This window comes from Pelophylax lessonae, assembly GCF_965119305.1.
Source record: "Pelophylax lessonae genome assembly, chromosome: 5".
Classification (NCBI taxonomy): Eukaryota; Metazoa; Chordata; class Amphibia; order Anura; family Ranidae; genus Pelophylax; species Pelophylax lessonae.
Window position 1 is genome coordinate 232,591,468 of NC_138772.1, and position 18,593 is coordinate 232,610,060.

General features: G+C 45.4%; 1 protein-coding gene across 1 annotated transcript in view; it reads right to left on the minus strand.

The window, feature by feature from the left end:
* TERT (telomerase reverse transcriptase) overlaps positions 1-18,593 on the minus strand; it is a 413,108-nt gene that overhangs the window by 196,026 nt on the left and 198,489 nt on the right. Inside the window, exon 9 of the mRNA XM_082259713.1 lies at positions 3,919-4,032. Coding sequence (XP_082115839.1) covers positions 3,919-4,032 — 114 coding nt within the window. The remainder of the gene's footprint in view (positions 1-3,918; positions 4,033-18,593) is intronic.

The following is an 18,593-nucleotide window of genomic DNA, read 5'->3' on the forward strand; positions in this document are numbered from 1 at the left end:
GGGGGTATTTTGCGATTCGGCACTGCGTGAATTTAACGCACAATTGCGCGGTCGTGCGACGCTGTACCTAAACGAATTTGACATTCCTTTTTTTCTCACAAACAGAGCTTTCTTTTGGTGGTATTTGATCACCTGTGCGATTTTTTGATCACGCGCTATAAACAAAAAAAGAGCGTCAATTTTGCAAAAATAGCAATATTTTTCACATTTTTTTATATGAAATTCCCCCCAAAAAAAATGTAAAAATCAAAATTTTTAAAAATTTTCGGCCAATTTATTTTATGCTACCTATGTTTGGTAAAAAAAAATCGCAAAAAGCGTATTTTGATTGGTTTGCGCAAAAGTTATCGCGTTTACTAACAAAGGGAAAGATTTTTGTCATTTTTGTTGTTTTTTTTTTTAACGCATAATGGCGGCGATCTGCGATTTTTTTTGCGGTACTGCGACATTGCGGTGGACAGATCGGACCCTTGACTGACATTTTTGACACTTTTGGGGTTACCAGTGACATTTCTACAGTAATCAGTGCTATACATATGCACTGTTACTGTAAAAATACACTGGTAGTGAAGGGGTTAACTTTATTTGGAAGGGAGGGGCTGTGTGTGTCCCTAGGGGCGTGGTTTCTACTGTGATTGGCTGTGGCTCTAGCTGTAAGGACACTGATCAACGGATCTACATACCAGATCCGTTTTATCAGTGTCTTTGCAGCGAGGAGAATGACAGGCAGTTTGTTTACACAAGCTGCCTGACATTCTCCCTCTCCCCCGCCGATCGCCGAGTGACCGGCGGACATCGGGTCCGCTGGTCACACGCGCGGGGGGGTCCGTGACCACGCGGGAGCGCGCCCCGGGGGGCGCGCGCTCGCTCCCTAGACCCTCACAAGCAAGCAACGTAGCCCTACGTTAGTTTGCCTGTGAGGGGCTGACCGCCGACGTAGATAGTCGTGCGGCGGTCGGCAAGTGGTTAAAGCGGAGTTCCGGCCTCAATATCGAAAAAATAAATTTTGGGCCATCCGCTTGCAAAGGGCCACCTGAAAAAGAAATGGATGCTCCCATTTTTTTTTTGGTCACTTACCTTGATATTGAAGAAAATATACTCACTTTCCTTCCATTTCCTTCTTCGGCAGCCGCGGCCCGCGCCGCCACTTCTGGTTTGCGATGACTCCTGGGAGCTGAACGTCATCGCTCCCAGGAGTCAATGCGCCTGCACCGGCCCGACTCGTTACTTCCAGTGCAAGCGCGGCATTCCCTGCTAAACAGCTTCTGGGCATGCCCAGAAGCTGTGCAGGGATGCCGCGCCTGCACCGGAAGTGACGAGCTGGGCCGGTGCAGTGCATTGTGGGACTCCGACGTCACCGAAGAGGCCGCAGAAGAGGACGCGCTGGCTTCAGCTGCCCACACCTGAGATGGCAGCGCTGGAGAAAAGCTTTTTAAAAGGTAAATATTTCTTCTTACAGGTAAGTGCGACCCGGGACAGTTCAGAGGCTATCCATTGTGGAATGTACTAGCCCTGACTGTCCCGGGGGTATTTTTATCTAAATTTGAACCCTGCTTTAATAATTGATGTCCCCTTTCTTGCCTCTTTTATCAATCATCAAAAATCCCCTTTTTCTATGGGGTTTGGAAAAACCTCACTCCTCCTCCTGGTGGGCCTCCTATGGCTTCTCCTAGGATGCATCACTTTTTAACTGCGCGTTTGTTTCTATGGTGGGAGGCCCTTTAGAAGATGTACAAGATTCTCAGGCAGGAGCAATTCCACTATTTGCAACTGTGCAATTGTATTTTTTGTCGTACTTCCACCTTTCCTTTTTGCAATATGTCTTTTGAGCATTGTGGTCTACATTCCTTGGGGTCCCCTGGTCTCATCTCATCACTTTATGCCTCTCCTAATGGTAGGCCATCTTTATCGACCCTACCTATGTGACACTATGGGAGCGAGACCCTGGATCTGGTATTGTGGTGGAGGACTGGAATAAGGCTTGGACAACAATAGCGAAATTTTATTCAACACTACCACCCTAGAGGCCGCTTATAAAGTGCTCCTGCAGTGGCACTGGGTCCCGGGTAGGCTTGCTCTTGCTTATCCTGGCAGCAGTGACAGATGTTTTTGGAATTGTGGTCAATGTGAGGATGTTCTACTTATATAGTGGTCTTGCCCATGCTTGATCCGCTTCTGGTCCAGGGTCTTTGGCCTATTGCAGACATTATTTTATATGACAGTCCATAAGGATGCCTGGCTGGCTCTCTTACATTGCCCTATACTGGGCCTCTTCGCACCCCAGCAGAAATTTGCCACATACCTTTTTATCTCTGCCAAGAGAGCCATTGCCCAGGCCTGGAAGATTCAGTCTGTTGCTTTCCAGGGGGTGAAAACCAGAATGACTGCTCTGATGATTGATGAGCAGATGTCCAGTATACTGAAGGATTCCCATGCAAATTTTTTGAAAATCTGGGAACCGTGGATGAGTTACTCCTTTCCATCTCTGCCCCCAACTAGTTATGGTCAGCTTTAAACATTGTTTGTACAGGTCCCGCATCCGTGGTACTCGCCCTCTTTTGGGGCCCTCTCCTCTTCTGTCTTCTCTTTTTTTCTCTCCTTTCTCCGTTTCCTCCTTCCTGATATGAAGGCAAGAATTTTAGACTGCTGAACTCCAGAGTAATATAGTCTATGGCAGATACCTAATTTTTAACTTGGTCCTCTATTGTCCTGGTAAAGGTTTATTGTTACTAATTACGCGTTCACATGCCGTTTCTTTACATACCTGTTCGATGTTGTCCCTGCGTGGTCAAACCATGGTCCTACACTCCACAAGTCTGTGGCAAATAAATATTCTGGGAAACTACAGTTCAAGCGCACCTATATCGCAACCAAGCTCCCCAAAATAAAGGTGTTGCAGTACAGTATTCCAATAATTTCTCTGCTGAATCAGAGCTAGTGCTCCCCATCTAGCAAATCAAAGCTATCATACAGAATACATCAATAAAGCTTACCCATTACTTAAAGTGGTTGTAAACTTCAATCATGGAATCTGAGAAAAGCACATATATCAGTAGTATTTACTTTTCGTTCTCCAAAGCTCTTAGTGTCATTTCCTCTGGTGCTTTGTTCCTCTGTTATCAGCATAAACCAATTCTGAGAGGTTTTCCCAATACATGAGATACATTTGTGCTGGGAGGGGAGGGAGAGCTCAGAACAAAGCTTGTCTATTCAGAACACAGTTCTTTTGCTGTGGGAAGGGGGGGGGGTGTGGCTTTCCTCCAATCAGCACTCACACACTAACTGCAGTCTTTCTGCCCCCTCCTCTATGCTCCTGACAGATGAAGAAAGATTTTAACATTTATCTGCCCCTTTAAAGGGTTTTAGGGTAGAGAATAGTGCAGATTAACAAGTAAAACCTATGTAGGAGGATTTGTTTCATCTTATCTCATCTTTCTTGCATCATCTAAGGCTGTTCACATCTGAGGGTTTAATTTAACAAAAAAAAAAAAAAACACTATTCTAGAAGTAAACTAAACCGACTAATTTAAGTTTCCAAAAATAAAGTTAAAGTTCAATAAATTGTACAGCATGCTCCTAGTGATAAGCACACTGGCAACTGTTAAAGTTAAGTCAGCTTTCAACCAATCTTTCATGCTTTTAAATGGCTGGTGTCATAGCTGGTATTTTTGCATTTTTTGCCATGGCAATCTCAGTTTTAAATAGAGGCCAAGATGGAGCGGTCCTTGGCAGATAGAAGAATAAGAGAGTTAAGTTACGCTAGCATTTTACAACATTATATATAGGTTTATCAAATATATGATATATGTATACCTACAACATTCCAGGAATCCCAGAGAAAATAAAAGTGTAAAATAACTTAATAATGCAGTTATTTTCTTAAATGATTGTGTTTATATTAAAGTACATTTTGCTTACCCATTTTCTTGTACCCCACTTAATACTTTGTTTTCCAGATCACCATAGCATAAGCTACAAAGTAACGCTGACAACATGAAGCCTTGAGGTATTCCACAGCGTTGTACAAAATATCTAAATAGAATAAATAAAAAAAAATAAAAAAAAAACAAAACTCTTTCTACAAAAAAGTAAATATTTTTAAAGTGTATCTGATCCCAAGAAGAAAAATTTAATTAATTGCAACTTACCAGTCCTTGTGTGTGGTAGCTGTAATTGTTATATTTTTGAGAACTTACTTCCCTCTATTGTGCCAGCAAAGCATTTAGTGTCCTAGGGCAGGGATCCTCAAACTACAGCCCTCCAGCTGTTGCGGAACTACACATCCCATGAGGCATTGTAAAACTCTGACATTCACAGGTATGACTAGGCATGATGGGAATTGTAGTTCCTGAACAACTGGAGGGCCATAGTTTGAAGTCCCCTGTCCTAGGGTAACAATGCTTACTCTCTGTACTGTATCTATGGAGAAGCAGTACTGTCACTCTAAAATAGAAGTGTTTGAGAACTACAGAACATTTCCATCTATCCTCATCTATATAACCTAATAGGAACACAGAAAAAAACATCTTTGGTTGGGAATATATAGGTACAGACATAGAAAATTACACCCTTTTTAAAAAAATATACTAAAGATGTATCAATAAAGGTTCTAAAATCAAAAATATGTGTGTTATATGATGTGGCAATGTGGAATCAGGCCAAATTAGAAAAACTTCAGAAATATTAAGGATCTTATATTTCAGATAAAGATGGATTATTTATGGATACACCAATGCCAAAATGACCAAGCTCTATAACTAATGGCCAATCAGACTCTGCAAGGATTGAACATTTAGTTTCCAGCACATACAGAGCTGTAAATCAAAAACTAAAAACAAAAATAAAAATAAAAATAGGAGCAGCATAAAATAGCGCTACTGTGCTGAAGTATAAATGGAGTATTATGATCAAAAATATATCCATTATTAACCTGGTTGGAAATAGATCAAACAGACATGGTGGTCTGGGCACAGCAGCAGCATATACTCTCACTAGAGAGACAGTATATACAGCTGCAAGAAAAAGTATGTGAACCCTTTGGAATGATATGGATTTCTGCACAAGTTGGTCATAAAATGTGATCTGATCATCATCTAAGTCACAACAATAGACGATCACAGTCTGCTTAAACTAATAACACACAAAGAATGAAATGTTGCCATGTTTTTATTGAACACACCATGTAAACATTCACAGTGCAGGCGGAAAAAGTATGTGAACCCCTAGTTTAATGACATCTCCAAGAGCTAATTGGAGGGAGATGAGATTGGAGGTGTTGGTTACAGCTGCCCTGCCCTTTAAAAAACACACACCAGTTCTGGGTTTGCTTTTCACAAGAAGCAACCTAAGTTCCAGTAGATATTTCTATATCCGTGAGCAGGTCTGTATTGTTGGTAATCAGTACTAGTACCGCATTGTTTCTTGTTGGTGCGTTCACAATCTGACCCATGAAATTGTCCTCTAAAACATTTAGGAACTGACGAGCCTTGGATGAATGCGCGGTACCTTCTGCCCAGTCTATATGTGGATAATTAAAGTCCCCCATTATAATGACATTTCCCATCCTTGCTGCCAATCCAATCTGTGAAAGGAGGTCCGCCTCCCCCTCCTCCCTCTGGTTGGGGAGCCTATAGCATACGCCCAATATTACTTTCCCCATAGTGCCTTCCCTTTGAAGTTCTACCTATAGGGATTCTACCTCATCCATAGCTCCATTATTAATATCATCCTTCATATTTACCTGTACACTGTTCTTAATATACAGACATACCCCTCCCCCTTTTTTACCTTCTATATCTCTGCGATAAAGGGAATACCCATGAATGGTCGCCAGCCAATCATGAGAGCTGTCAAACCAAGTCTCTGTAATCCCCACAAAATTTAAGTATATCTGTGCATGAAGTCTAGTCGGGCAAATTCGGATCGGTAAGGATCACTGAAACCCTATCTGCCTGCATGAGGCACAGCAGTCAAGGGAGAATCTTAACTGGAGGAAAAGCACATCAGTGAAAATGGAGTTAAAGTTTCATCTTAAGGAACCGGCACACATACTACTTGTGATCTAAGTTGCCACAAGGTGGCCAGTACCTTGACCTGACTTTGAGCTAATGCTGGCAGTTTGGAAGGTAAGAAGTGGGGAGGGGGCAGAGCCAGAAATTCTTTTTTGTTCCCCTGTGAAATGACAGATTGGATCCAGAGGTATAAGAATCAGACTAGCCCAAATGACAATAGATGTCTCCCAAATCCACGATGTGGGGACACCCCTTTATTATGAGGAGGGCTTTTGGGTAGGCTTGGTGAGTCTAGTGAGCCGGGGGGGGGGGGGGGGGGCTTACAAAGAACAGAAGTACCATGCCTTGCTTTTAAAGATGCCTGGAGAAAGTGAAATGCTGAGAAGTGATGATAAATTTATCAAGGTATTCACCAAACAAGCCTTTAAAGTTGTAAAAGGCACCTTTTATAAGCAGGTACAACAGTCCAATCTTTTAACCACAAAAAAGATTGCACTAAACTAATGCACTAAGAGACTTGGTGATAGCATTTTGTACAGTATCTACACAAAACAATAGGGCTAAAGGCATCAGTTGCAAATGTTCCAAGAGAATGGAGAATGGAGTCTAGTTCAGTTATTATTAGTATGACAAATAGGGAGGGCGATAACAGCTGGTTGAAGGGCTGGACCTGCAAGGGCAAAAGAGGGCTTCAAAATGCCTACAACCGAATCCTCCAAATTGGGGATTGAAAAGGTCTATTTTTCTTAACTTCCTTTTCCATTTTTCAGAAAAAGATTTGAGAGAATATTCTTTCAGTATTAGGACAATCCTCAAATAATATAATGCACCTTCAATTTGTGCATGGATAGGAAAAGTATTTTGTCTGCCATCCTTTTTAGGCCCACAGGGGATTATTTGGCTTTATAGGCGAGAGCTACTTCCCACTGTGTCAATCAGTGAGTGTACAGTGGAGAACTAAAAGAGTTTGCAAAATGTCCAGTGTGTATGAGGACTTAGGACTTTTACATGACAATAATGAAACTGCCTATATAGAGGAAGTGTGACATCTACATGACAATAATAAAACTGCCAATATAGAGGAAGTGTGATATCTTTTAGAGTGGTGCACACATGAAAATAAGTTCACTGCTGCTACTGTTCTCATAGGGTTAAATAAGCCCTCACAATGCTACCTGAACCTAACTCTACCACAAGGCACCACTGTGGCAGAGGAGGAGCATGCTGTAATCACAGTTCACATGGCAGCACGGGAAACAGACCCCACCAGCTGTATTTCAATGTTGCGATGAAGTGTGCTTATGCAAACATGCCCGTGGGATGGATAGTAATTTGACATACACAGCTGTGTTACTTACCGACAGCCACAAATTCAGGAGCTTTTTAAAATCATACCCCATTCAGACTGCTGTCAGTGCAGACCCACAGATGCAGTGACAGCCAGCTCTTTGTTTACTAGTGACAGCAACAATCAGCTAAGCTCCTACTGCGCCCATGGGTCTGTACAGATGGAGGTCTGAATAGGTAAAGATTTAACTACAGAAGTGTCCAATGCCCCTTATCACAGGAACCTAGACATGGCCTCATAGTAGAGGGGTGGACTACGGTACAATTTCTGCAAACTGCAAAGCAGGGGGGCAGTGCCGGACAATAGTGAGTCATCAGCAGGGAGTGTGAAAAGCTGTGAAACAGATACCAGGAGGTACAGTGGGGAAAAGATTTATTTGATCCCCTGACGATTTTGTAAGTTCGCTCACTTACAAAGAAATGAAGGGTTTATAATTGGTATCATAGGTGTATTTTTAATGATAGCGACAGAATAGCAAAAAAACCCCTGAAAAAACACATAATGCAAATGTTATAAATTTAGTTGCAGTCCAGTGAGTAAAAACTGAATTTTTGTAAAATCTTACTTGTAAAATTCCTTTCTTTGAGTCCTCCGACAGTCGCCGCCTCTCCATATTCGTCACTATGGGGTAATTGATCTTTGCTCCGTAGGAGTAGCTAGGCAACAGAATATGTCAATATTAAAGCTTTTAGCATATCCCACCCCCAGGGGGTGGTCCCCTCAGTCAATACCCTCCTGCTTCCTGTATCCATACCTCAGTTTCAGTAGAATAGCAGTAGAGTACATAAACAAACCCCAAAAGAGGGGCGGGGGCGGCGACTGTCGGAGGACTCAGAGAAAGGAATTTTACAGGTAAGATTTTACAAAAATTCCGTTTTCTCTTACGTCCTCCGACAGTCGCCGCCTCTCCATATTCGCCACTATGGGGACGTCCCAAAGCAGTGCATACATGAGGGGTGGGAAACGCAGCCGCGCCTAAGGCAACGCAGGACCCACATCAAAGAAAGGAACCTTACCAAAAGGAAGGAAACCAGCTGGGCAGCATGAAAAAAAGTTTTGCTCAACAGGAGCAACAACCCAGGAAGAACAAATAACCTAGGGATAAAAACATCCCAAACAGCCAAGGGCCCAAAAAAACAAGGGACCCTAAGGTACTGCCGCACTAAGAACCTTGCGGCCAAAGGAAGCATCTGCCGATGCCTGAACATCCACTTTGTAGAGCTTTGAGAAGGTGTGAACGGACGACCAAGTCCCCGCCTTACACACCTGAGCCACAGAAGCCCAATGATGACAGGCCCAAGACGTACTCAGAGATCTGGTAGAGTGCGCCTACACAGGCATAGGGGGAACTTTTCCCTTCAAAGCATATGCCTGCTCAATAGTCTGTCTGATCCATTTGGCGATGGTAGAAGCCGACGCCGCCAAGCCCTTCCGAGGTCCCTCAGGAAGGACAAAGAGAGAATCCGTCTTGCGAAAAGATTTAGTGGCTGACAGGTAAACCCTGAGCGCCCGAACAACATCCAAGGAATGTAAAGCCACCTCCTTCGGATGCTTAGGCTTCGCGCAAAGTGAAGGCAAGACAATGTCCTCATTGAGGTGAAATTCCGAGATCCTCTTCGGAAGAAAAGAAGGATTAGGTCGCAAGACCACCTTATCCAAGTGAAGCACCAGATACGGAGACCTGCAGGACAAGGCTGCCAGCTCCGACACTCTGCGAGCCGAAGTGATCGCCACCAAAAAGGCGACCTTCTTAGACAACAGAAGCAATGAGATCTCCCTGATCTTTTCAAAGGGAGCATGTTGTAACACGGACAGAACAAGCTTCAAGTCCCATGGAGGCAAAGGCTCCCTCCGAGGAGGGACCAGGTGTCGTACCCCTTGAACAAAGGTGCCAACCAGAGAATTAGATGCCACAGGGCGTTGAAAAAGAACGGCCAGCGCAGAAATCTGACCCTTAATTGTGGCCAACGCCAAACGCTGGTCCACACCCGTTTGAAGGAAAGACAACACCCTAAACACCGAGTATGAGCGGGGGGAAAACCCCCTGGACTCACACCAGGCAAAATAGGCCTTCCAAATACGGTAGTAAATCTTCCCCGAAGAGGCCTTTCTAGCGTTGATCAAAGTATGAATGACCTCCGGGGAGAGACCCCTATCCCTCAGGACCTCGGTTTCAACAGCCAGGCCGTCAAAGCCAGCGACTGTAAAGCAGGATGGAATATCGGTCCTTGAGACAGAAGATCTTCTCGAAGAGGCAGACGCCATGGAGCGTCGACCACCAGATTCACGAGGTCTGCGTACCAAGACCGGCGGGGCCAGTCTGGCGCCACCAGAATCACCGTGAGCGGTTCCGAAGATAACCTGCGAAGGAACCGGAAAAGCAACTGAATTGGTGGGAATGCATACATCAGTCGATACTGATGCCACGGAGCCACTAACGCGTCTGACGCGTCTGCCCGAGGATCGCGCGTCCTTGCCACGAATCTTCCCACCTTGTTGTTCAGACGAGACGCGAACAGGTCCACATCTGGAAGACCCCACTTCACGCACAACATCTGGAAGACATCCGGGTGGAGCGACCATTCCCCCTGGTCCAGAGACTGGCGACTCAGATAATCCGCTTGCCAGTTCTCCCCCCCCCGGAATGTGAACCGCCGTGATCGCCGGAACGTGCGTCTCGGCCGAGGACAGAATATCGGCCACCTCCCGAGCCGCTCGGGCACTCCTGGTGCCCCCTTGGTGGTTGATGTAGGCCACCGCTGTGGCATTGTCCGTCTGCACCCGAACCGGACGGCCCTGAAGCTTGTCCGTCCAACGTCGAAGGCAGAGATTTATCGCCCGCAATTCCAGAATGTTGATCGGAAGGGAGGACTCCCCCTCCGACCAAGTACCCTGGGCGGACAGAACGCCCAGAACACCACCCCAGCCCGACAGGCTGGCATCCGTGGTGATCACCGTCCACGAAAGCGGACGAAAAGACTTGCCCCCCCGACACCGCCGGGGACTGCAGCCACCACAGAAGATCCCTTCTGGTGCGAGGACTCAACGAGATCTGAAGATCCAGAGACTGTGGTCGCCCGTCCCACCTGGACAGGATCTCCGCCTGGAGACCCCTCGTGTGAAACTGGGCAAAGGGAATCGCCTCGAAGGCCGAGACCATCAAACCTAGACACCTCATGCCCGTCCGGAGGGATGAGCACGGAACGTCCCGAAGGGACCTGACTTCGTCCTGAAGTGTCCTGAGCTTGTCTTCCGGTAGGAAGACCTTCGCCTGATCAAAGTCCAGGATCATTCCCAGGTAGGGAAGATGAACCGACGGGCACAGGGTCGATTTTGGGACGTGTATCGTCCAACCAAACTCCTGCAGAGTCTGCATCGTGACGGACAGGTCCCTCACCAGACCCTGACTAGTTGCAGACCGAACCAGAATGTCGTCCAGATACCCCAGGATTGAGATACCCTGGGCTCTCAATAAGGCCAGAACCGGTGCAAGCACCTTGGTGAACACCCGCGGAGCCGAAGCGAGACCGAATGGTAACGCCACGAATTGGTAATGATCCTCCGCAATGGCGAATCGAAGGTACCTCTGATGACCCCCGAAAATGGGGATGTGAAGGTACGCATCCTTCAAGTCCATGGATGCCATGAATTCTCCCGGAACTAGAGCAGCCACCACCGAGCGCAGGGATTCCATGCGGAACTTGCGAACCCGCACAAAGCGGTTCAGAGCTTTTAAGTCCAGAATTGGACGTACCTTGCCCTCCTTCCTGGGCACAGTGAACAGATTTGAATAAAACCCCCGAAATCTGTCCCGATGAGGCACCGGAACCACCACTCCCTGAGCCCGCAGGTCCCGCACCGCCAGGTGCAGATCCCGCAAACGCTCCGGAGACAGTTGAAGATTTGAGGGAAAAAACCTGCTCGCCGGCCGAGATAGGAACTCGATCTTGTACCCGGACCGAACGATCTCCTGAACCCACCTGTCCCGAACGCGGGCCAGCCAGGGTTGAAGAAAACCGAGCAAACGTCCCCCCACCCCAGAACTGAGTGAGGGCGTCCCTTCAGGCCGCGTTGTTATGGGCAGCGGACCCGGACTGGCCGGAATTCTGCTTACCTGTCCACGGCTTCTTTTGGGAGCCTTGACCTTTGAAGGGCTTGCCCTTATAGTGCGACCGAAAGGCACGAAAGGACCCCTGAGAGGGCCTAAACGAAGCATGCTTCTTACCTTGAGCACCCTTAGCCTTGTGAGACTGGGGCAAGAGCGCGCTCTTACCCCCAGAGATCCCCTTAATCAGCGTATCCAGGGAGTCGCCAAAAAGGCGAGATCCCGTATAAGGCAGATTAGATAAAGTTTTGCGAATTTCAGCCAAATCAAGCGGCGTGTCAACACCGCCACGCTGTACACATGTGCAGCCAAAGGAATTACATCTAATTCCGCATCACACAAATACATGACACCCTGATGAATTTGATCCACCATAGCCAACGTTGTCGGCGGGGCAGAATCAGCCACCAGGACGCGCCTGAGCACCTGCGTCCAATCCGCGACAGCCTGAGCTGCCATAAGGGAAGCAAAAATAGTTTTAACATGGAACCGGTAACCGAGTAAGTATGGCGGGCAAGAGACTCCAGTCTCCTGTCCGTGGGGTCCCGGAACACCGGGGTATCCTCTGCCGGAATCGCAGTGGATTTATTCAAAACCGCCACCGCGTGATCCACCGGAGGCGGCACACACCAGCGTTCATCAGTGGCGGGCGTGAAAGGATAACGCAGCTTGAACCTACTTGGCACAGCAAAAGGCTTTTTTAGATTGCGCCATTGTTCACTAACAGCGCGCTGAAAATCCTCAGTACAAGGGAAAACCTGCGATGTTTTGCGTCTCCGCTGCGTCCCATAAGAAGCCAGGACGGCAGGAGGACACGGTTCATCCTGCAAATGCAGCGTTTGTTTGATAGAAGCAACCAATTCATCCATGATTGCAAGCTCTTCAGACAAGCCAGGGGGGGAATCATCAACCCCTTCAACCTCTGCCTCCCCTTCCGACCCTGCAAAGTCCAGGGACGAACGGGACCCCGATAAGGGGACCCCAGCCATAGCAGCCCCATCACCATCGCCCTCTGAATCAGAGGAGATTGAAACTCTGGGCCGTTGTGTGGATTGAGCAGCCACAAGCATCTGTACCTGAGCAGCCAGGTTAGCCACAATGGTAGCCAAATCGCCCCCCTCAGGGGGAACAGCAGCAGCCCCTTGGCCTCCCATTAAAGTGGGAGGAAATTTGCTTTCCTGAGAATCCAGGCCCCCAAAAGTTTGCAGGAGAAAAAAGGGTAACTGCCCCTTTAAAAGCACGGCGAGCGCAGCCCACCGCACACACACACACAGCACACGCCGACCCCCACAGGGAAAAGTACAAACTTCAGGCAATGAATACAGGAATAAGAGAAGGTAAAACCTGGAGGAGATCACTGCTGCATCGATCGGTGTGCCCAGGGAAAAGGAAGTGATGCAATAACAGCCGCTCCTATAAAGCCTATGGAAGGCTACAAAAAAATGGCCGCCGGGGGAGGAAGTAAAGGCAGAGATCATGCAGTGCTGACATGAGGCCGGAGCGATCGCCGCCAAAATGGCGGCGCTTGGCGCCAAAAACGCCGCTCCCCGCATATAGTAATCGCCATCACTCGCCTGCAGTATAATAAAATAATGGCGGACCGCAGCAGCGGCCGCCGCATGTATGCACCAACATGGTCACATCATGCCCCGCAGCATACAGCCTGTCACACAGCAAAAAAAGCACACCGTCTGAAACACAGAAACAGTGCAGGATGTCCCCCCTCCTTGCAGCCCACAGAAGGCAGCAAAAAAACAGACAGGGAGCCCAATAGTGTGTACAGAAGCAGGGTTACACAGTCCCAGACTGACACCCACCAAACAGACAAGCCCCCACACAGATACACTTACCTTCTGAATGGCGTGGGGAGCCCGCCCAAGCGATCAAGCCGCTGCACAGAGGACAGGGAGAGTCGCAGCCAGGACGCAGCAGAACTGCGGTGCAAAACCGCATGGCGTCCAGTGAGGTAGCCACCTCACCGCAGCATCCCTGCAGCGAACAGGGATGGGTCGTTCACACATGCCAGGAAAAAAACCTGACTGAACGCTCGATGGCAGGCTGGGAAGCCATTGACCCACAACCTGCGACCAGGGGGGCCAGCCCGAGACCCAGCCCGCACGATCCTCTTCATCAGAAGAACTAACTAAAGCTGAAGAAACAAACAGCCAAGTAAAGATAGAGAAAAAAACACTCAAAATCAAAAAGAAGATAAAGGCTGAGACAAAAAGCCCCAGCACAGAAACAGCCTGCTAACTCCTGAAAGCTAGACAATGAAACTGAGGTATGGATACAGGAAGCAGGAGGGTATTGACTGAGGGGACCACCCCCTGGGGGTGGGATATGCTAAAAGCTTTAATATTGACATATTCTGTTGCCTAGCTACTCCTACGGAGCAAAGGTCAATTACCCCATAGTGACGAATATGGAGAGGCGGCGACTGTCGGAGGACGTAAGAGAAAGAAGTATTTCATCCCCTACCAACCAGCAATAATTCTGGCCACTACTGACTGGCTACAGTATGTGCTCATGTGGTACACCAATAAGTCCTATCAATTTAAGAAGGTACTCCCAACGACAACTCCTTATGTGTATAAAAGACATGTACTCCGCACAGTGGCTTAGTGGTCTGCTGATCTAGCTAACAGTCAGGTCATGGGTTCAAATCCCAACCATGCTATCACCTCCCTAAACTTTCAATGGCGAATGGATGTGTGTGTGTAGGCAAACGTATAATTGCCACCAGCGTGATAAATTTACAGTGCGGTTGAGGGGATGCTTTTCTGGTCAGAGATGAAAGGAGCCAAAAACAGGGCAATCTTACAAGAAAACCTGTTAAGAGTCTGCAAAAGACTTGAAACTGGTGCAGAGGTTAACCTTCCAGCAGTACAACGACCCTAACCATACAGCCAGAGCTACAATGGAATGGTTTAGGTCAAAGCATATGTATGTGTTAGAATGGCCCAGTAAAAGTCCAGATCTAAATCCAATTGAGAATCTGTGGCAGGACTTGAAAATTGCTGTTTACAGATGCTCTCCATCCAATCTGACAGAGCTTAAGCTATTTTGCAAAGAAGAGTGGGTAAAAATTTGACTCTCTACATGTGCAAAGACTTGCAGCGAAAGGTGTTTCTACAAAGTATTGACTAATGGGGGCTGAATACAAAAGCAACCCACACTTTTCACATATTTGTAAAAACATTTTGAAAATCATTTGTCATTTCCCTTCCACTTCACATTTATGTGCCACTTTGTTTTGGTCTATCACATAAAATCCCAATAAAATCCATTTACATTTTTGGTTGTAACATGACAAAATGTGGAAAACTGCAAGGGGTATGAATACTTTTTCAAGGCGCTGTACACCCACATTTTTTGGAAAATGTGTTTCGTGGATGATGCCATCTCCTAGTTCCACACAATCTATATCATTGCTAAATAGCATACTATGGCAAACATTTTGAGCACCTAAGCACCCTTGAAACTTTAGGGAGGTGGTAACATGGATGGAATTTGAACCCATGACCTGACTGTTGCTAGCTGAGAATGCAGACCACAAAGCCACTGTGCTGAGTACACTATTCTTGGAATATACATTAGTACCATTATTCAAAAATTCAAATATATAAAAAGAAATCAAAACTCTCAAAATACAAATTAAACATTATTACATATCATTTTTTTTTAGAGATGTAACTGTAAAGGTTCAATAAATGCTTAGATTATATTCTTATATTGGGGTTAAAAATGTTGGTATATGGCGCTACCACTGTGCACAAACCAATTTGTGCAAAAACTACTATTCAATGTAAAATTGTAACCTTTATGAAAAAGTGCACTGTGCTGGAAAAAATTGGCCAATAAGCCAACTTGTGCTGAAATGAGAAAAAGTGTGCATTGTGCTGCAGGATATTGTTGTATCTACTTGCTGAACAACAATTCCAGACGTAAACGGATGACTGGTGAATAAAGTGCACTGTGCTATAGAGCTGCACGATTCTGGCAAAAATGAGAATCACGATTTTTTAGCTTTGAATAAAGATCACGATTCTCTCATGATTCTCTGTGTAACAAAAAAAATTGGAATAACTTTACTGTTACGTTTTTTTTTTTATTCATTAAAGTTTATTATTTGCGTTTGAAAGACTGCTGCGCAAATACAGTGTGACATAAAATATTACAACAATCGCCATTTTATTCCGTAGGGTCTCTGCTAAAAAAATATATGTTTGGGGGTTCTAAGTACTTTTCTAGCAAAAAAAAATGATTTTAACTTGCAAGCAACAAGTGTCAGAAAAAGGTCTAGTCTTTAAGAGGTTAAACTTCCTTTCTCCCTGGCAGAGGGAAGGAAAAGATACAATGTAATCATTTTGTTTATAGTTACTGGGAGACTTAATGCTGATAGGCGTTTGAGGGAGGAAAGATACAATGTAATCATTTTGTTTATAGTTACTGGGAGTTTTCCACAGCTGTTTTCTCTGCTCCCTCAGCTATGCAAAGAATCGAGCATATGTCAGGTTTAGATCATCAGGGGGGGGTGAATCGAGATCGCGATTTTCATACGATTAATCGTGCAGCTCTACTGTGCTATGAATTCATAACGATATTGTGCCAGCTTTCTAAAATCAATGTAAAGTGTAAAAAAAACAGCTGGTATTGCTTATATAAGGTGCCAAAGTGCTGAGATAGTGCAAAAAAAATAAATAAATGAGTGAAACCGTGCTGTAAAATAAATGTATATTTATTGTGATGTCCCCAAATTTGGGGGTGAAAACCGGTGAAATTATAGCCGTTAGAGTGATTAGATATCAATCTGTGCGTGGATAGCACCCACTGGGCACGTGCTGGGAGTGCAAGTGCTAGAACCCGGGGTAAAAGCACTTACCAGACTGACTCCCCTGTTCCAAGTAGGGCTTGGTTGGTAATAGTCCCACTGGTTCACTCTGCCTCTTAGTTGTGTGCTGTGTGCTTTAAGCTGCTTGTGAGGCTCGGCTATTAACAATCTCTAAGTTGTGCTCCCGCTAAAGAGTCAAAAAAGACAAAAGGACTTCCATGGCGTAGTAAAATTGTATAATGAGGAGATGTAATATCAACTCACTGTTGGGAAGTTCACAATCAGCTCCTCAGGTGTTCAGCCGTCCGGCGCTTCCACGTTCCACGGTCCGAAACCACCTAACCGGAAGTGACGAATGACGTTCTGTTGCCGCTCTACGCGTTTCGTCACTGCGACGTTATCGGATATTACATCTCCCCATTATACAGTTTTACTACGCAATGGAAGTCCTTTTGTCTTTTTTGACTCTTTAGCAGGAGCACAACTGAGAGATTGTTAATAGCCGAGCCTCACAAGCAGCTTAAAGCACACAGCACACAACTAAGAGGCAGAGTGAATCAGTGGGACTATTACCAACCGAGCCCTACTTGGAACAGGGGAGTCAGTCTGGTAAGTGCTTTTACCCCGGGTACTAGCACTTGCACTCCCAGCACGTGCCCAGTGGGTGCTATCCACGCACAGATTGATATCTAATCACTCTAATGGCTATGATTTCACCGGTTTTCACCCCCAAATTTGGGTACATCACAATAAATATACATTTATTTTACAGCACAGTTTCATTCATTTATTTTTTTTTGCACTAGCTCAGCACTTTGGCACCTTATATAAGTAATACCAGCTGTTTTTTTTACACTTTATATTGATTTTAGAAAGCTGGCACAATATCGTTATGAATTCATAGCACAGTGCACTTTATTCACCAGTCATCCGTTTACCTCTGGAATTGTTGTTCAGCAAGTAAATACAACAATATCCTGCAGCACAGTGCACACTTTCTTTCTCATTTCAGCACAAGTTGGCTTATTGGCCAATTTTTTCCAGCACAGTGCACTTTTTCATAAAGGTTACAATTTTACATTGAATAGCTGTTTTTGCACAAATTGGTTTATGAACGGTGGTAGCGCCATATACCAACATTTTTAACCCCATTTACTTCTTACCCTAGTGGTAGGTTGGAGGCAGCATAACCACCGTTCTATATAAATTCATTTATCTACTTGCATGTATTTGTGTTACGAACACACTCCATAGCACGGGTATTCTTAATCTATTTATCACTATATTCTTCTATTATTTTTTGGTGACTCCGTGCCCAAAAGCACTCCCCCTCCCCAGTTGAGGGCATGTGGCCTGATTCAGGGGGGTTGGGGGACCCTGGTGGTTGGAATTTGAACCCATGTCCTGAGTGCTGCTAGCTCGGAGTGCTAACCACAAAGCTGATCAGATTTATAACAAGAATAGAGAGCAGTACCATGATGAAAGAATAAACATTTATTTTTGTTCAATAAGTGTTTATTGAAAGAAAATTCAAAATTCACAGTATGCGAAAAACAATAGAACACAGAATATCCGCCGAACATATGCGGATTACAAGAGACAGGCTATTCACAATTTTCAGAACATATCTAGGTTGGTGGTTAGATATAATCCAGTTAGTATGAATACCACATATTATCCAGAATAAGTGTAGAAGTTCGGGAGATAAAAGGAATAGCAAGGAAATTGAGAAAAGAGGGGGAAAAAGGAGAAGGGACATAGAGAAATGGATCCTGCTCCTGATACACAAAACAATATATAAGGTTTATGTAAGTAGGTGTGTTATTATGCTTGATACATTATTTCAGCATAGGTGGATGAGTAAGTGAATGTTAACCAGCAGGCCCATATCTTATGCAAAATAAAATCTCTGTATTCAAATGTGATATCTTCCATATGGTATCTATGATCTACAACCTGCAACCGTTGTTGAACAATAGGAATTGTAGGCTGCTTCCAGTAACGATGAATAAGATATTTTGCAACGTTTAGGAGGGGAGGGGTAATGGATCGCCGGTATCGGCCTGCTGGTTCCTCTGAGCAATGAAACAAAATGACCCATGGATCATTATTGAGGGGAGAACCCTGAATAATCTCAATATATTTTAAGATTGAGGCCCAGAAAGGGCAAATGAGCGAAAACGGGCCACCAGATGGGAGCATGGGTGGCCACTTCTCCACAACCTCTCCAGCACAGGTTGGATGTTTACAGAAACATCTGATGTAGTTTCACAGGTGTATGATGCCATCTTGTTACCG